Source organism: Syzygium oleosum, unplaced genomic scaffold (genome assembly GCF_021117445.2).
Source record: "Syzygium oleosum isolate NSW1041296 unplaced genomic scaffold, Sole_v2.1 Sole_v2.10, whole genome shotgun sequence".
Classification (NCBI taxonomy): domain Eukaryota; kingdom Viridiplantae; phylum Streptophyta; class Magnoliopsida; order Myrtales; family Myrtaceae; genus Syzygium; species Syzygium oleosum.
Window position 1 is genome coordinate 4,598,421 of NW_026607494.1, and position 17,441 is coordinate 4,615,861.

The window sequence follows — 17,441 nt, forward strand, 5'->3', positions numbered from 1 at the left end:
GATATTGGCCATCCATCTTTGGGTGTGTCTTAATAGACACTTTTCTCTCTCTTGATCCCTCTCTCACTTTGGTTTCATTCACTTTCTCCCTTGCACTCTCTCATTCCCCTTGTTCGGCCACCACCCGCCACCATTGCCGCCGCCACCAGCCACCATTGTCGTCGCCCTCAAGCCGCCCTCGTCATCGCCATCCATAGCCATGACCGTCGTGGCTGTTCGCCATCCGCCGCTCCTCACCGCGGGCCGCCGTTAGCTAGCTTCCCTTAGTTTAAGAGTAAGTTACTCTCTAAACCTTGGTTAGGATGCTAGGTTGTTAATGGATTTGGTTTAGGGGCTGATTAGGGTGATTAAAGGTGGATTAGATAAGGGCTTATCATGGTTTAGCTTATAGCCTATATTGATTAGTTGATTGCTTATCAAGTTTTGTGTGATAGCTTATTAAGATTTGTGTGATAGCTTATCAAAATTTGGGTGATAGATTATCAAGTTTTGTGTGATAACTTATCATGTTAAAATTGGCGACGTATTTTGGTTTGACAATCAATTACTTGTATGGGGTTTGAAGCTTGATATACCATGAAAGATGATTGCCCAATTTAAAAACCTTGGTGACTATTAGTAAAAAAAGATTTTATGGACATATAAATGGTGACTAACGAGAAGTCGTGTTTGGATGCCACGTTTTATGAGTGGAATGGGGCAAGGGAGTTTGAAAATGAAAGCTTGCAAAGTTTGATGGGTTCATTGTGTGTATGTAATCACATATAAATTTATTACTGCATTTTTACAAGTGAAAGTTGCAGTACCTTGTTGTGTGAGCACAAACTACGTTTGCCTTTGGTTAAATACGGAGATGATAATGAATTGTGCGGTGGTTGTACTCGTGTGATCACATAATATCCTGATGCGTTTTATACGGGGTTGAACCCGTCCTTATGCGTTTTATGTGGGACGATTCCCGATTTATCGGATGCCCGGAGAGTGTCAGGATGCCGAGTCGCGGTAGAGGGCAGATCGATCTCCTTATGGAATGCCATCCTGATACGTTTAACGTAGGATGTTGCCGTGCCTAATGGGGCGGAATGATGCCAGGTCATCCCGGAAAACCGCCAACCTGATGCGTTTTACATGGGTTGTGCCGTGACCCGAGGGGTCGTTAATAATCTGGACTATCACGAGTGCGAGGTGCATCGATGAGTGATACGTGTCTGAGAATGATGATTGAGCATGTATGGATTATTAAATTGTGGTTGTGCATGATGATGCAATGAGATATGTTGAATGTGCCTCTTGAACATATACATTATTGTGGCTCCATTATGTGCTCGATGGAGCGATTGCCATCGATGCTAGAATAGCATGTTTATGGTGATTCAGAGGCAATGTGTTCTCCTAAACGAGGTTTAGGGAGCTTACTTACTGAGTTTATCTCATTATTGTTGTTTAACTGTTTTCAGACCCCCGATTATGAATCGATCTCCTATGCTGTTCGCGGTGCCAATGGATATGGGCACTATAGTAGCGGAGTATCCAATCGGATCGGATAGAGCGTATCATAAGTATTCGACAACTGTCTGGGTTGATGAGGGGTTAGCCATATGGAAACCGCACGTATTTCTTACTTGGTTCATAAGAGAAGGAGATAAGCTGTTTGGACTGATTAGAGGTTTTGACGGACCCCCTAATGGTGGAGTTGGAGAGGAGGTTTAGGACCATATGGATCTCAACTCTCCGGATGGAACCGTTTCTGATCCGGAGACCGATCCGGATGACATGGAGTCTGATCCGGAGACGCCTCCTGGATACCATCAGCTTTGGTGATAGGTTTCGATGCCCATCTTTTTTACCGTCCCCCTTTTTGACAGAGAAGCTAGGTTAATCCGACCATCCTCATCCCTTTTTGTATGCTTGGTTTTTTAGGAAGCGGCCTTGAGATAAGGCTTGTAATTATGAAACCTTCATAGAGTTAACGAAATGTTTATAAAATGGTTTAGTTATTTAGCATCTCAAAAGTGTTTTCCTTACTATCCCACTTTGTTGATTGTTGTTGGGGAGTTTGAGTACGCTTCCACGTGCGTTTAATTGAAAGATAAAAAGAATGGGTTGGCGACGCGTCTAAGGGCGTCGCATTTAACGACCGAGAAAGGATGTTAGCGATCTCAATGGGGCGCGGGCGTGACACTTGGCCTTGCGGATTCCCAACTAGGGCACCAACGACCTAAGTGTGGGAGCCAAGTACTAGGCTTAGCTATTGGGGTCCCGTACACAAGCGTGGGGATCCGAGCCCAACCTCAAGGGTCTCGGGGCTCGGCTGACGAGGTCCTTGGTCCGGCCTTGAGGAACCGAGGCTCGAGCATCAAGGTCCTAAGTCCAAAACTCCATGATCCGTTCATATTCCGGTAAATGCTTTCTGTTTTTCAAAATATGATGTCATTTTCCTAAACTTAAGCATAAACTTTCAATTAACTACGAAAAAATTTCCCGTCCATTCATTTTATCAAACAATCCAAACATCGAAAAAGAAGAAGAAACACTTTTCGAGGGAGAAACATATCGCGAAGAGACGGATCCAGTACTTTAAACACATCGCGCCGTGCATCCCGAAGAACAAACGTGCGCCCTTGAACTTCAAAATCACGACACGACGAGCAAGCATTTCATTCATATATACATTCAATTCGAGCATAAATTCAACACAACCACGATGAGACGAGACGGGGAGATACAAATTGGCAGCTCTTTTCCAATCATCGGATTCCAACATCAGGTACCAACGACCCCCCATGGGTACCCGAAAAACCATCCTCCTCCGCCGCCGCCGCCCTGAAAACTTTTGATGTTTCCCGTGGTTAATATCCACCTTCAATTTTCCTTTTGACCAAAGAAAACTTCAATTTATTTTATTTTATTTGCTATGAAATATATATTAAAAGGGTATTTATCCCAAATTACAATGGGTATATAGATCGTGTACTAGTATTTGTAATATATGACGTCATCCGAAGTTGGAATGCCCCTTGCCCTTGATGATGATGACTCCAATGCGAAGATGAGTTATTCTATTTACCACGATGCGAAACGTCAGGATGATGTCATATGGATCATTTTCGCATTTTGCATTTTGTCAAACGCCTAAAACCCTTTCATGATATATAAAAAATTAATGCAAGAAGCCCCTTACTAATTTCTCATTCATTTTCTCGGAATACCGAGAGACGATGAAAGTAACCTTTTAAAGCCGAAACAGAGTAAGATGGGACCAGGACGGAAACTCGAGCTACTTCGGGCGCGTTTGGATCGGCTTAGGGGGGAAAGTCTTTTGGGAAAATGCAAAAAAATGTAGGCAAAAGGGAATTTGTAAAATGTAAATAATGTTTTTTTTTTGGTCAGAGCAAATAATGTTTAGTAAAATGTAATTTAAAAACTTATTGAAAAGCAATTTTGACGTAATCGCCATTCAAAGAAAACGATACTTTATAAAAGGGCTTTCGCTAGTCTCTTTATTCATAAAAAAAAAAAATCCCAAATCTTTATGGTGAAATTCAGTTGCTGACAAGCTAAATCAGCCACTTACAACGGCGATCCAATTAGCACGGGACTTCGCAGTCGTCACGGACGCGTGATCGGGCCGACCCGCTCTCGGAGGTGGCGAATTCGGGTTATTTTCCAGGAGAAATAAAGGTAGTAAAAAAAAAAAAGAAAGAAAGAAAGAGAGCATATGTGCTTTACTATTTAGGATGGCAATAGCTACCTACCGCATAAAATAATAATATTAATAATAATAATAATAAAGAAAAAGAAATAACCATGAAGATTCGGGGCAGCTTCTCACGCGAAAACACAGATTTCCTCAAAAATGATTTCAGACAATTTGACCCCCCTCCCCTCCCAAAAAAAACAAAAAAAGATTTTCAGACAAATCGCCTCGTCCCAAAAAAATCTAGTCAAATTAAGGAAAAAAAAAATTTGCCCGGACAAATTTGCAATAAAAAAGGATGGCGGCCAAAATATTTTCCGAATAAAACAATAATAAAATGAGATAAAATAAAAATAAAAAACAAAAAATAAAAGAAATTCGCGACGAATGCGACGGCCCTCTCTCAGGAGCTTGGAATCATCTGGGACTTCGTCTGCGCCTCCTCCTCCTCCCCTCCTTCTACTCTCTCTCCTCGGCGAATTTCTCCGTCGACGACTTCTGCTGCAAGAGAGAGAGAGAGAGAGAGAGAGCAGAGCAGAGCAGAGCAGCAAGTGAAGGAGGGTTAAAGCTCCCGCCTTTCCATGGATGGAGTAGCGTAGCAACAGTCGGGGGCTTCCGCTTTGCGTGTCGCGCCTCGCTACGTATATATAAAGCAGCCCCCCGCCCCCCGGGCGGTGCGACTTGCGAGGGAGTCAAACCCCCCGGAGCTCCTCGAGCTTCGTCCCCGACTTCCCCGAAGGTTCTCGCCGGCTTAGGGTTCTTCGTGCTTGCTTCGTCCCGATCGCCGTTCCCCCGCCGCGCTCGAGTTCCTCCTCGTCGGCCGGCGGAATCGGGGAAAGGATTGGGCGGCGGTTGGATTGGAGCCGGGCTCGGCTTCCCGGAGCGGCGGCCGTGCGGAAGCGGAGCTGAGGCTCGGGGCGTGGGAAGAAGGGCGGAGCAAGCGCGCGTGGGGTGGGGTGGGGTGGGGTGGGAGGGGGTGGCGCTCGACATGGTAATCGGGTTCTGAGGATGCCGAGCTTTGTTCCAGCGAATCCGGCCTCCAATTCCATGTGAATTCCTCTCTCTTTCCCTCTCCCGAGCTGGCTTTGAGTTTTGCTTACGGGTTTGTTGTTTGGGTTTTTGGATTTGTTGACCGATCGTTTCGTGAGCTCGAGCTGTCCGAGCTTATATTTCGGGGGGCGTCGGGAAGTGATTTGAATTTGCGATTGTGTGGGCTCCCCTGCGTTGCGACGCTCCATTTTTTTTTAGGTTTTCACGGTGCGATTGTTGTTTTTAGTTGTCTTCCTTGCTTAGCTCGATGGGATTGTCCGGATTTTCTTTACTGGCTCGGATGTGGTGCGGAGGTGAAAATATTGTCACTTTCGAGTTTAGTAAAAGCTTCGGTTTATCTGAGAAAGGGGGGTGCCTCCGTGCAGTAGGGGTGGGCCCAGAGGCTTTTCTTGGCACTGCTGTACTTCTAGGGACCGAGGGACTGAGGCTGTCCCCCTCCTGAATATGGCAGAACTTTGCAGTTACCTAGGTTTATTGTACCCGGTCTCTGTCTTTTGGTCTGATTCGGAATCTATGAAAGAGTTTGTGGATTGAAACAACGCAAAATATCGCCTATAAGAACGGATTTTGACTATGTTTGGACAGCAGGAATTTTGAGATGGTTATATCTTATTACAAGGCCCCTTAGTCCTACAGTAAACACTTGCTTGCCTTGGAAACAGAATAGTTGGAGCGTTGAGGTTCTTTCTAGCTTTCATTCTTCAGCTATTTAAGCAGCCTTGGGGAAATTCTGACAAATGAAAAAACTTAAAATGTTGGGGTCTCATTATGTCGATCAGCGTTGCATGTGGAGAAAGGATACCGAAACTGTGATTCATCTTTTAATCCAATGTGAAGTGGCCTTTGCAATGCGGTCTTCATTTCTGATTAAAGCTAAAGGGGCCTTGTGGGACACCAAGCTCTGTTAGAGAGAGTGGTGCAACGGAGTTAGAAATTTCAACCTGGAGATTTGTCTTGCGTTGCATCTCATGGAATTCTCTGCTGGAGAGAAATGGAAGTTTTAAGGAATCGGAGTTGCCACTTGTCAATTGTTGAGAAGATTTTCTCTGAACTAGAAACCGTCTACAGAGAATCCACCAACATGATGGATACTATACATTCGATTTTCATATTGGTGTTGGATTAGGATGTCATTTGACTTTTTTTTGTAGCTTCTTTACCTTGCTTTTCTTTTCTGCTTCATCTCTTATATGCTTCTTGTATACTTGGGTACCATACTTTTTACTTTCTGATAAATTTTCGTTCTTTACATAAGTAATAATGATAACAGAAAGAAATAATATATCTTTCCATAGTATTTGAGTAGTATTTCTTGCATTCTTCTAATGCGTGGAAGGTTTGATTCCTTTTTGTTAATCCATCATTTTTCATTGGTAATGGGATGTGAATTCGTGGTCCCTTTTCTTGAATATTTGTAGGAGTGATAGACCATTAGTGATTAATTTTGTCAAGTTGGAAATTTATTTATAGTTTCTTTCAATGGTTGTCAATATATAAATGCAACAAAATATGTGAGACTATGTGTCACAGAAGTCGACTTTTAAAAAGAAAAGATACCTTCTCATGATTCCTTTCCTGGATATGGTTCACTGTTCCTGGTTGCTTGTCATTAGTAATTTCTTCTTTGTACAGATTTTAGTGTGATTTTTGGGATTAGTACTAATGATGCAATATCTGTCTTCCAGTGGTTCGGAGGGAAACATTGTCCAGTCTACTCAAAATACAGATTTTGGGTCATTTGAGCATTCTTTTGGATTCCGCATAGAGGATGCTATCAACCTTAGCAGAAGTACGTATTTGGCCTCTTTATCTTTTGATATGTAATAATCTAAACTATATTGAGGACGGACAATGTTACTGCTCAATGTCACTTCTATCAGTTACCATGTACCTTTTGTTTATGCTCATAAATCTGGAAAGAGTTGCAGCTCTGTCTCATCTTATCCAATGATGCTGTCTCATGAGTAACTCAGCCCCTAGTTCATCTGTTTATGGGCCTAACTGTTCTGTTTAACTTCTATTGGCTGTGTCTGTCACCAGAAATTTGAGCTTCTCTTAACCTGTAATTACCCATCCCATACTCCAACCTCACTCTTCAATGGTCCTTAAGGGTGATTTACATTTTTTAGAGAGATTATTAGGGTTTGACCTGCAAAATTTCCCGCCAAATCTTGTTGACAAATTGGTGGGAACTCGTAGTAGAGAACGTATCTAAGTTTCGATTGGTTTTACAGAAAGTTGTTTCTTTGTGGTAAAAGAGGTGAAATTTTTTTCTGGGTGTGCACTAATTATGATTTCCTTGTACGTTTTGCCTTTTGTATCGCTGCGAAGTTCTCAACTGACTGCCATCTGATGTTTCTCAGCAGATCCTGTCTTTAATCAGATAAAATCGAACAGTCGAGCGCTTGGAACTGACATTCAAGTTCGTGCTCTTAATAAGGTCTCTTTACCTTTAAGCTTCTTGTTTTTCTTGTAAATTGTCAAATCAAAAGCTCTTATGCTCTTTGTTCTGGTGAATTTCAGTCTGTTGTAGCCTCAGAAACAGATCAGTCTTCCACCGCTTCAGCCTCTCAGAGAATACCTTTACAAAAAGAGTCACAGCGAAATCTGGTCTCCATACCTGGTGGTCATTCTGAAAATTGGGGGGATTCAAATATGGCAGACACCAGTCCAAGGACTGAAACATCAACTGATGACACGGATGACAGAAATCAAAGGGTATGTCTACCACTACAGTTTATATGCTGCTTTATTTAGCTTTTTGGATGTGGAAAGCAACTGGGATAATTGATGGGTTTTTCTTGGAGCTTTTTTCTACATTTGGCTGTAGCTTGAAGGCTTGAAATTCACTAAAGTCTCCATTCTTTCAGGAGCTTGAAGCAGGTCCATCAGCTGCTCTGGTAGCTTCCGACTCTAGTGGTAGATCAAAAGAAAAGCCTGCAGATCAGAAGGTATAAGGTCTAATCAAATTATGATTCTGTGTTGCAGCCTTGTAATATAAGTTTTTAATCAGCAGAGATTGTTTACAGACATTACGCAGACTTGCTCAAAATCGTGAAGCTGCAAGGAAAAGCCGACTGAGGAAAAAAGTAGGTATCACAACTTCAGGTTTTTCTTGTCCAACTAGAGGGGAAATTGCATTGTACTTGATTCTAGCATACTAGACGCTTGTTTTCATACATAGTATTGTCAAATCACCTCCTGATATTTACTGGAGAGCAGCCCTTTTCTTCCCCTTCATGATATCTAACTCATTGTGTTCCAAAATATGGCTTTTGAAGGACAGATATTTTCTGACCCCCCCAAAAAAAGACAAATTTAAAATGTTTCTAGCGCACGAGATATTTGGATGTCCTCCAAGATTGAATATGAGTTTTAAAGCAGAAACGTATCAATCAAATTTTTGGCCTGATCTCTTTCATGTTCGCAAGCTTTAATCATATTGAAATGTTGCTCTTTTTCTTCATTTTCTCTTTTGGCTATCCTCTACAGGCGTATGTACAACAACTAGAGAGTAGCCGTCTGAAATTAACCCAACTTGAACAAGAGCTCCAGAGAGCTCGCCAGCAGGTTTGTGCTTTTTTCTTAGTTTGCTTTTTCATGGGTTATTTCTTTTGCTTTGTAATCCAATGTGTTTCTTCAAATGCAGGGAATTTTCATTTCAAGTTCTGGTGATCAGTCCCATTCCAACAGTGGAAATGGTATTGTAGAAGTCTTCAAGCATCTCTTTGTTTAGAGTGTTTCCCCTCCCCTCTTGTTCTTCCCCACCCCCCCAGTCCTCCCTGCTTCCCTCTTTTGCAGTCTCTTTTTCCACCTGTAGGCTGGTTTTGACAGTGCCGATTTTATGCCAATTTGATCAGTTATAACCTCCTTTTAGTATATTGAAATTTATATCATGTAGATTCTCGGTTTCCTTTGTGTGGAGAAATCAGGGTGTTCATTTCTGTCTCCCCTTGTTTTTTCCCTTTGGTTGCCAGACAAGTTGGTAGGATCATAGTGTGTTGTTCACCCCCCCAGGTCTCTCTCTCCCTCTCTTCCGGTTCACATGTGTGTAATATTATGTGCTGAACGAAATTTTTTTTCTTTTGTGGTATACAAAGGAATATAGTCTTGTCTCTTGTGTGGCTGCAGGATATATTTCCCCATTGTGATTGTCTTGATTAGTTGGTGGTGGTTGAGTTGGTTTATTGTGAACAGATTGGATCATGATAGTTGAAATGTGTTATTTAACATTGCAATGGTCCACAGGTGCCATGGCTTTTGACGTAGAGTATGCACGGTGGCTTGAGGAGCAGAACAGGCATATTAATGAGCTGAGAAGTGCTGTAAATTCGCATGTGGGTGACACGGAACTCCGAATAATTGTTGACAATGTCACGACACACTATGATGACATCTACAGACTGAAAGATACCGCAGCAAAAGCTGATGTATTCCACATTTTGTCAGGAATGTGGAAGACTCCAGCAGAGCGGTGTTTCATGTGGATTGGTGGCTTCCGTTCCTCTGAGCTTCTTAAGGTGATATCTTCTATTCATGTACTAACTTCTGTAAAGATAACGTGATCCATGAAAGCTTGATAATTTAAATGCAAATGAAAATGCCATCTCTTGTGAAGTACATTTAGAGTTTCGGAAGTGCCTGATGATTAGAATGTTGTGAAACCGGAGGGGACTTGCGGTTCATCTGGATATCAGTCACTGGTCCGGGCTTGTCACGAGTCAGAATCGGCTTTGGTCAAAACCCGATTGTCTAACCTGTTCAACTGATGGACTGGTGAATGAAACCAATCGAAATCTGGTCGGCTTGCAGTTTCTGTAATGGGTCACAATGAGAAGTCATGGATGGCTCAGTCTAGACTTTGTAAATTTTGACTTGAGGCTTTCATGTGCTTTTGTTGGGCTGTTCTTGTCTTGCTTATGTACCAAAGCAGAAGATGTAGCCATATACTTCGAACCTTGGACTCCTTGTAACATCTCGGTGATGCTCCCCCGACTGTACCTGGTGTCCCTGATGGGTGCATAACCCAAAGCCTATTTTATTTGTACTTTTAATGATGTTATCTGATCTCTGGTTGAACTGCCAACGAGCCCATTTGACCAGTAATCCTCTCCGTTTTTTTTCCCAAAGGCCTGACCAATACTTCGATTGTCCACTTTTGAAAAAATTGAACAATTCTGTGATTTCTCAGTCCTTGACCAGGATTAGTTGCAAAACCACTGCCATAAATATATGTTGTTTATCCAGGCATAAGCTAAAGAGTAAGTGACTGTCTTGTCTTCAAAAATAGTTGGATGTATACCGCAGGGTTGTAACTCCTGGAATTTGTCTATTCTATTTGCCGCTGCTCTTGATTTTCCTTTCTAGTTATATTGTTGCTGGTTCTTTCTTTCAACAAGAGTGTTCATTTTTTCTGAATCCGGACGCCCGGTCTTTGTTGCAGCTTCTTTTGAATCAGCTGGAGCCTCTGACAGACCAACAACTAATGGGCCTATACAACCTACAGCACACATCACAACAGGCTGAAGATGCTCTTTCTCAGGGTATGGAGGCATTGCAGCAATCTCTGGCTGAGACGCTGGCCAATAGCCCACCTGGTTCAACTGAATCATCTGGTAATGTGGCAAATTACATGGGACAAATGGCGATGGCAATGGGGAAGCTGGGGACTTTGGAGGGCTTCCTTCGCCAGGTAAATGTGATTTTGTTTCAGCACTAACTGCTTGTGCCGGATTCTCCAACGTTCATGTTGAGAAAAAACTCAACTTGGAAGTGGAAAAATTGAGTTGGCTGTTTACATTTCTTCATTTGCATGTCTTGTTGATGTCAAGTTCGGCTAGAACTGCCGCATGAGCCTGGCAGCATCTTACCTGCATTTTGTGTACTTTTGGATGCCTTCCCTTTTATGTTTCTCATTTGCATGTGGTACTTTTAGGACGGAAGAAGTGCCTGAAAGAGTAGTATAGAATTCTCTCTCTAATACGGGGAAAACAAAGAAGTAGCTATACTTACTGTCTCTACACAATTTGTCAAAGGCTGTTCTGGATGTCGATCTGGTCTCAACTTACACAATTTTCTTTCTTTCTTCCTCCAACTAATGATTCATCTTCTCTTCTAGTTTGTCGCTCTTTCATTTCATTGTTCTCCTCAGACTTTTCTGACGTGTATGGGACTATTCGTTTCTTGAATCCTTCATAGAACAATCCCAAAGAGTGGGATAGTTTGTACGCATTGCTGTGCCTATTTTCTTAAGGGAGGCCATTTGCTTGTGTCTTTTTACCAGGCTGATAATCTGCGTCAGCAAACACTGATACAAATGCACCGTATACTCACGACTCGGCAGTCAGCACGTGCTCTCCTCGCAATACACGATTACTTTTCGAGACTCCGGGCTCTCAGTTCTCTATGGCTCGCAAGGCCACGGGAGTGACAGAAAATCAAGATTTTTGTCCTGACCGACTCCCTGTGGCCGTTAAGTTGATGGAGGCGAAATCATTCCGCAGACAGCGAGTCCTTTGATTGAAAGTGCTCCCGTTGTCGCCGCTGCTGATCTCGAGAGGCGCGGTTTAACTCTAATTTGGGGTGAGCAAAGTCATGTCTCTGTAACAAAATCATGTGTTTGTTGTTGTAGCATTTTTAGCTAGTGGTTGTATATTGTTGTAATGCCCCCCTCTAGGACGGTTGAGCTGATAAACTATTCAGGTTGAATGTTCTTATTGATTAGAAACAATCCTATTTGGCAGTGAATAAATAGAGGTTTCATTGTAAAGGGGAACAGAATTTACTTATTCCGATGATGATGATGCTTCGTCCGTTTTTGTGGTATGCCGTCCTATCCCGACATGGAAGCTGATTTCATTGGTCCCTTATTAGAATGAGTGAATGAAATAGAAAAGGTATGTAATATAAGTATTCTGATCTCTTTATTCGGCATAATGAATGCTTGGCCAACTTCCTCGTGTTGTCGTTAATGATCATTATGCAGGGCCAAGCTCGCAGTTCCCTCACCAGGTCAAGCCGAATCCGAACATCTAGCCCGTTGCCTTGAGTCGAGCACAGCCGGTGCTTGGTTACTAGTCCATTAACAACCCGTTGGCATTCAAGCAATCGCCAAAAAGTGCAAGCAAAAGGCTCCATAGTAAAAAGAAAACAATACCGACTTACAGAGGCACAAAATATAAGTATATGCAGACCCTGCTTGATGCGATCTCACGCAAAGCGGGAAATACGGACATTTCCGTCTTACAGTCGTCCAAAGCCATATCGGCATCATCAGGCTCATGAAAAGAAACACTATTGCAGTAGCCGTGCCTCGACAACCCGCATGTTGTTTCATCGTAACTTTACAACTACAGTTTCCTAACGTGAACACCAGTATTGAGCACTTGGAAGTCCTACAAAGCATCTGAAAAGGATTCAAACCAAAGCGGAATTTGTGACAACAGGCGGGATCAGAAAATTTGACTTACGATAAATAATAATGATCAAGGCTTACAATGCAAAGAGACTATATAAAGAGCAACCCAACCCTCAGTCGAGCAAATCCGACACCAGAGTCTTCCTGAATGGATCGATTTGGGCCAGCTGAGACTCCATGCTTCTAGTTGGAGTTATGCCTTCCACCTTCAACCTCTCTCTAATTCCATAAGCTGGGACTTTTCCTTTTGCATAAGCGTTGAGGAGACACTGGTATTGCCGAATGCGAGACGTGTACCCAGACTGTCTCATCCGGTAGAGGATCTTTTCGGTATTATGGACATCACCCCTTTTGGCATAATGATCCAAGAGAGACATGTAAGAGCTGAACATTGGCTTCATCTGATTCTGTTGTGATGCCTTCGTCAAGACTGAATCGGCCTTCTCCACTTCACCTGCTTCCACATAAAGCTTCACAATCGAATCCCAGGTAAATGGACCGATGCGACATCCACTATCTGCCATTCTCTTGACTAGATCCTTCCCCTTGGCCAGCATCTTGTTGCTCGCATACACCTTCAAAAGTACCGTGTAATGCTTTGATGACACTTTCCATGTTTTCGACATCCTTTCAAAAATTGCCTCAGCTTCCGGGATTTTCTTCAACTTTCCCCAGGCTTCAATAGCAGCAATGCACTCTTCAAGCCGTGGATTTGGTTCACAGACCTTCCAAACTCTCTCTACTTCATCGGCCTCTCCTATGTCAGCATATAGCGGAAGCAAAGACTGACAAGCCCACCAGTGCTTTTTAAGGTCTCCACCTTCCATCTCCTTCAAGACAGCCTTTGCCTTTTCTATCAATCCGCTGGATGCATAGTGCTTCGCCAGGAGAGCTTGTGTGCCGATGTCGGGTTTGATCCCTTCAGCTTTCATAGCATCCACAATTTTTTCCATCCCTGTAATGTCATTTGACTGGCCTTTGGTGTCTATCAGAAGTCTGTACGTAAGCATTGTCGGCTTGACATTTTCTTTCTCCATCAACAACAAGACATCAGCAATTTTCTTCTTGTCAAGCCTCTTGTAAAGGAGAAGCAGTTGGTTGAAGGAAAATGATTGAGGGGAGAATCCTCGATCCCTCATTTTGTTAAAAGTTTCCTCTGCCTTCGTGACATTGCTGGCAGTAACATAGTTGGCCAACAAGGACCGATGGACTAGTTCCCCTCTGAAGGATTCAGGAATCTTATTAAAGAAGCTCTCAGCCTTAGGGAGTCCACGTACCTTAGCAATCAAATCAAGTCGAGATGCATAATCTCCCTCTGTAGGGTCCAATCTCTTGCTACTGTCCAACCACTCTGAAAGCTGCAAACCACCAAAAGTAAAAATATGTAAATAAAGCACCTTGAAAATCATGCTTATAAGAGATGAGTGATAAAGGACCTAGGAGAACCATCTAACTTCGCCGGATCAACTGATCACATCCAACAAAACAATACTACCCAATGGAAAAGAAGAACTGAAGCCCCATTGGTTTTGCACCAATACCTCATAAACTGTCTGCATCACTGGCTAATGTCTTAATCATAAAGATCCTCTTCAATATATTTGATCCAAATGACAAGCTTATGACAAGGCAATGCAAAAGCAGAGTCTTAATTTTTCACTCAAAACTGTTAGCAAAGGGCAGTGTTAACGAATAATATACAGATCTCCCTTGTTTCTTCAAACTTTTTTGTCATAAAAGAGATCTACAAAATCTCGATTGTAAATTTTGTTTTTTAACCTACAAAAACAGAAGCACTTTATAAATCTGTACTGTCATATGTTGGAAATTCTTTTGGCTGAACTAAATATCTAAGAAGCAGCTTATCTGAAATCAAAAGATGATTTGCGGCCAGTATACCGAAACATGATCACAAGTACCTCAGAAGGCAGTTCTCCTCTAACAGCCAAATGTTAGCCAATGATTAAACTAAACTACGAGCAGAAGATGACCAAAGAGAAAATACATAAGGAGAAGTGACTACAGAATGAGAGTGTCGAGACTTGAGTGTGGCCAATGAGATTTACCAGCAGAGCCTTCCCATATATTCGACGTTTACGAAAATTGAACATGGCCAATGAGATCTCTTCCCTGTTAATTTCCTTTCCATCTTCTACCCACTTGTCAAGGATTTGATGCACAGAGAGGCCAGAAGCACTGTTGATGGCCTCAAACAGTTTCGATGTAGCTCTTTTTCGTGATTTTTTCTTAGTTGACTCCATTTCATTCTCTGGCAAATCGAACTCATTCTGAGAGGCTTTTTCTGCATCCTCGTCAGCAGAGAGCTCTGGCTCAGAAACTAATTCATCCTCACTTTCGTCTGCTGAATCAACCTTCTGAACAGCCTTGGTACTGACAGGCTCTTCGAGTTCAGAAAATGCATCTTCTTCTTCTTCTCCGCTGCTCTCAGCACCAGGTTGTGAAGAGAGAAGACGGCTCCCCATAGACAATCGGTGAGTGAGGCTTGTTGAACAGTAAGATCTCTCCAGAGATGGATATCTACCAGATGTTGCTTGACAGGACTCGACAATGCCAGCATTATCTCCAAAACAACTCCAATCGGGTTTAGGGGAGTGAACTCGCAATATTGAAATGCTAAATCTGTGGTTCCTGAAAACATAAAGCAAGCATTCTCTAAGAATATTATATAAGCACACACATGTTGCTGGAAGCAAAGAGTTGTTAATTACTCCATCAACTGTTTTGTCCTGAATGATTACAGTAAACATAAACACAGCAGGCAAAAGCAAGTGTCGGGTCAAAATCAAGAAAAAGGGTTGGGCAGGACAAACAGCAGATGGAGCTGTCAAGGTGCCCAATCATGGGTGTCAAATAATCAACAATTGCAGCAATGCAGTTCAAAAGTAGCCTTAGATCGGGCAACATTTGTTTCAAATACCAACAATCTCTGAAAGAGAGATCGAAAGAAAATCAACCTAAAAGACCAGCAAAACATTCCACATTCTCCTTGATATCCAGTTCAAGACCACGCATCTAAATTGCCGCGTTCAATCTACCTCTCAGAAACCACGGCCAAGGCTACCAGGTAAAACCCAAAAGCCCCGAACGAAGAAGCACAAGGCAAGTCGACCAAAAAATTCATGAAGAGAACTTAACATTCTGAAATTGCGCGCGGGAAAGAATAAAACGAAGCAAGAAACAGAGCAATGAACACGGAACCCATCAACGACAAAACCCTCTTCTCAACACAATTTGCCCCGCTTCATGCCAGATAAAAAACAGAGAGATCCCAACTCCAAGAAACATCCCACAGCAAACAAAGACCCAAAACCCCAAACAAGGCGGGGGCCTTCATTTCCGGCCTTTCCCTCCCGTTCATTTCACTCTCAGAGCAACCTCACGCAAAGAGCTCGAGAAAACAAAACAGTACAAGCGCAAACCAGCCACGTGATGAACTGCAGAGAAAACAGAACAGAGGAGGCAGAGAACGTTACTTGAGAGGATGAGAAGCACGGCGAAGAGCCCACATGATGAGCTTGCTGCTGAACCCGAACGAAGGAAAGGAAAACGCAAGGAAAATTGCAGGGAAATGGAATGCAGGGGGTAGGGAAAGATCGAAGCTTTATGGCTTGGATAAACCCTACGGAAGCGTCAGAGAACAGAGGAGCTTCGGTTCAACTACACACTCTCGCTGTCAAAACCCTAAAAACCCTCGGCAGGCCATGCTACGCCGACCTCTCGGGGCTCAGCAGGCGGGGGTGGCCATCCCGTAATTTCGGCAAAAGACCGGGGGCAAATCTATAAAAAGATGAAAAGACTATTTTCTGAATTACCTAATCACGTATCTAATCACTTACATGTACATAGAAGAGAAGAGAGAAATAATAAAAAAAAATCGCATGTCGGCTTAGGGGAGCGATTGCTCGGCATACGGATAATGATATGGACTGTGTTTATAAGAGAACGGCCACCAATACGATGTCATTTCGCGTTGCATCGAGGGTTACCATTGTCATTTCGCGTTGCATCGAGGGTTACCATTGTCATTTCGCGTTGCATCGAGGGTTGCCAAATGGTGTCGCCTTTGGAGGGGCAAAATCGGAACGAAAAGGATTAATTTTGGAGGAGAAAAATTAGGGCTCCGTTAGTTTTCGTGAATCGATCACACCGACGACCTACTCTAAGATTCGACTCAGCGCTCGGTGGTAAGGACCCAGCTCTAAATTTTTATGCTTTTTCGAGCTCCGGTGGTTGGTCGATTTTAGGGTTTATACATTTTCTTTTTTCAAGTTGGTTAGTGATTTTTGTAGTCATGTGGACAGTGGGAAAGTATTAAATTTGGTGGTTGGTGTACTGTAGATGGAAGGCCCCATTCACCACCATACTTCGCTTGGTGGATTTATGGAGTTGAAGATAATGGGAGATATATTGGTTACTTTGGAGAGTTGTTTTTTTTAATTTCTTGTTTAAAAAAATATAGGTTGATGTTCTTACCAAATGAAAACCATATTAACTTTAAATGGTTAGAATTTCTTATGAGCTTGAATAATTTTAAATATTTTTGAAGGAGAGACACGACTTAAACTTAAACTTGTGATGTAAAGATTCGTACTAATTTATGAACGAATTATCACCTGGCATAGGTAAGTATCCTCTCCCTTAGAATTTTCGAATGAAAAACTATTGGAAAAATCTTTCAAAGAAAAATCTTTTAATTCTTTTCCGAGTTCAAATTCAAAATGAACATAAAAGGAATTCGAAAACACTTTCTTCGGAAGTTTTGAATGACATTCCTTAGTCGAAAATTGCTTTTCATGTGTTGGTACATGCATCATTAACCAAAAATCTCCATGAAAGATAGTTTGAACATGCAACTTTGACAAAATAAAAGAGAGTATTTGAGAGTGAAAGCACATAGGATGAGAAAAGTCAAGGTATGCCTTAACACGACCCTAATACATATTTTGAGAGTTGAGTTGAGTGAATAAAAATAAGGAAAATCATGTCGTAGAATAGAGGTTTTATTCGCAAGGAATGCATAGATCTAAATGACAAAAGGCATTTCTTTCTTCTAGCATAAATATTAAATATAACCCTTGCTAGCCATTTTGAGCCTAAATAAGGAGAATTTTTTTTGGAAATACCCCTATCAATAATCACTTCACATTGGGGCAAATAGGAGGTTAAGGTTGAAAACATTTGGAGAAAAAGTTTTAAGAAAGATTTTTTTGCCTCCACTTATCAACCATTTTTGTGGTGATTTTAGGTGAGTTCTCA

General features: G+C 42.2%; 2 protein-coding genes across 7 annotated transcripts; one reads left to right on the forward strand and one right to left on the reverse strand.

Annotated features, from left to right (window-relative positions):
• The first annotated feature begins 4,602 nt into the window (after positions 1–4,602).
• On the forward strand, positions 4,603–11,516 carry LOC115683300 (transcription factor TGA2.3-like). 4 transcript variants are annotated; one of them, XM_030607777.2, is made up of 11 exons: positions 4,603–4,746; positions 6,433–6,536; positions 7,111–7,187; positions 7,271–7,465; positions 7,618–7,698; positions 7,777–7,836; positions 8,240–8,317; positions 8,397–8,448; positions 8,996–9,267; positions 10,191–10,439; positions 11,031–11,516. In XM_030607777.2, the coding sequence occupies exons 1-11, from the start codon at positions 4,706–4,708 to the stop codon at positions 11,175–11,177; spliced, it is 1,356 nt and encodes a 451-aa protein (XP_030463637.1). In that variant the 5' UTR covers positions 4,603–4,705; the 3' UTR covers positions 11,178–11,516. The 4 variants fall into 4 exon arrangements, with proteins under 4 accessions (XP_030463637.1, XP_030463638.1, XP_030463640.1 ...); XM_030607778.2 differs by having other exon boundaries at positions 7,621–7,698; XM_030607780.2 differs by having other exon boundaries at positions 7,114–7,187.
• Positions 11,517–11,865: 349 nt separating this feature from the next.
• On the reverse strand, positions 11,866–15,863 carry LOC115683299 (pentatricopeptide repeat-containing protein At1g80270, mitochondrial-like). Of its 3 annotated transcripts, none has more exons than XM_056315097.1 (4): positions 15,659–15,863; positions 14,231–14,813; positions 12,276–13,522; positions 11,866–12,152 (listed from the first exon to the last, which is right to left on the reverse strand). In XM_056315097.1, exons 1-3 carry the CDS (start codon positions 15,691–15,693, stop codon positions 12,278–12,280), a joined length of 1,863 nt encoding a protein of 620 aa, XP_056171072.1. In that variant the 5' UTR covers positions 15,694–15,863; the 3' UTR covers positions 11,866–12,152; positions 12,276–12,277. The 3 variants fall into 3 exon arrangements, with proteins under 3 accessions (XP_056171072.1, XP_056171073.1, XP_056171071.1); XM_056315098.1 differs by having other exon boundaries at positions 11,866–12,141; positions 12,243–13,522; XM_056315096.1 differs by having other exon boundaries at positions 12,243–13,522.
• Between the last annotated feature and the right edge of the window lie 1,578 nt (positions 15,864–17,441).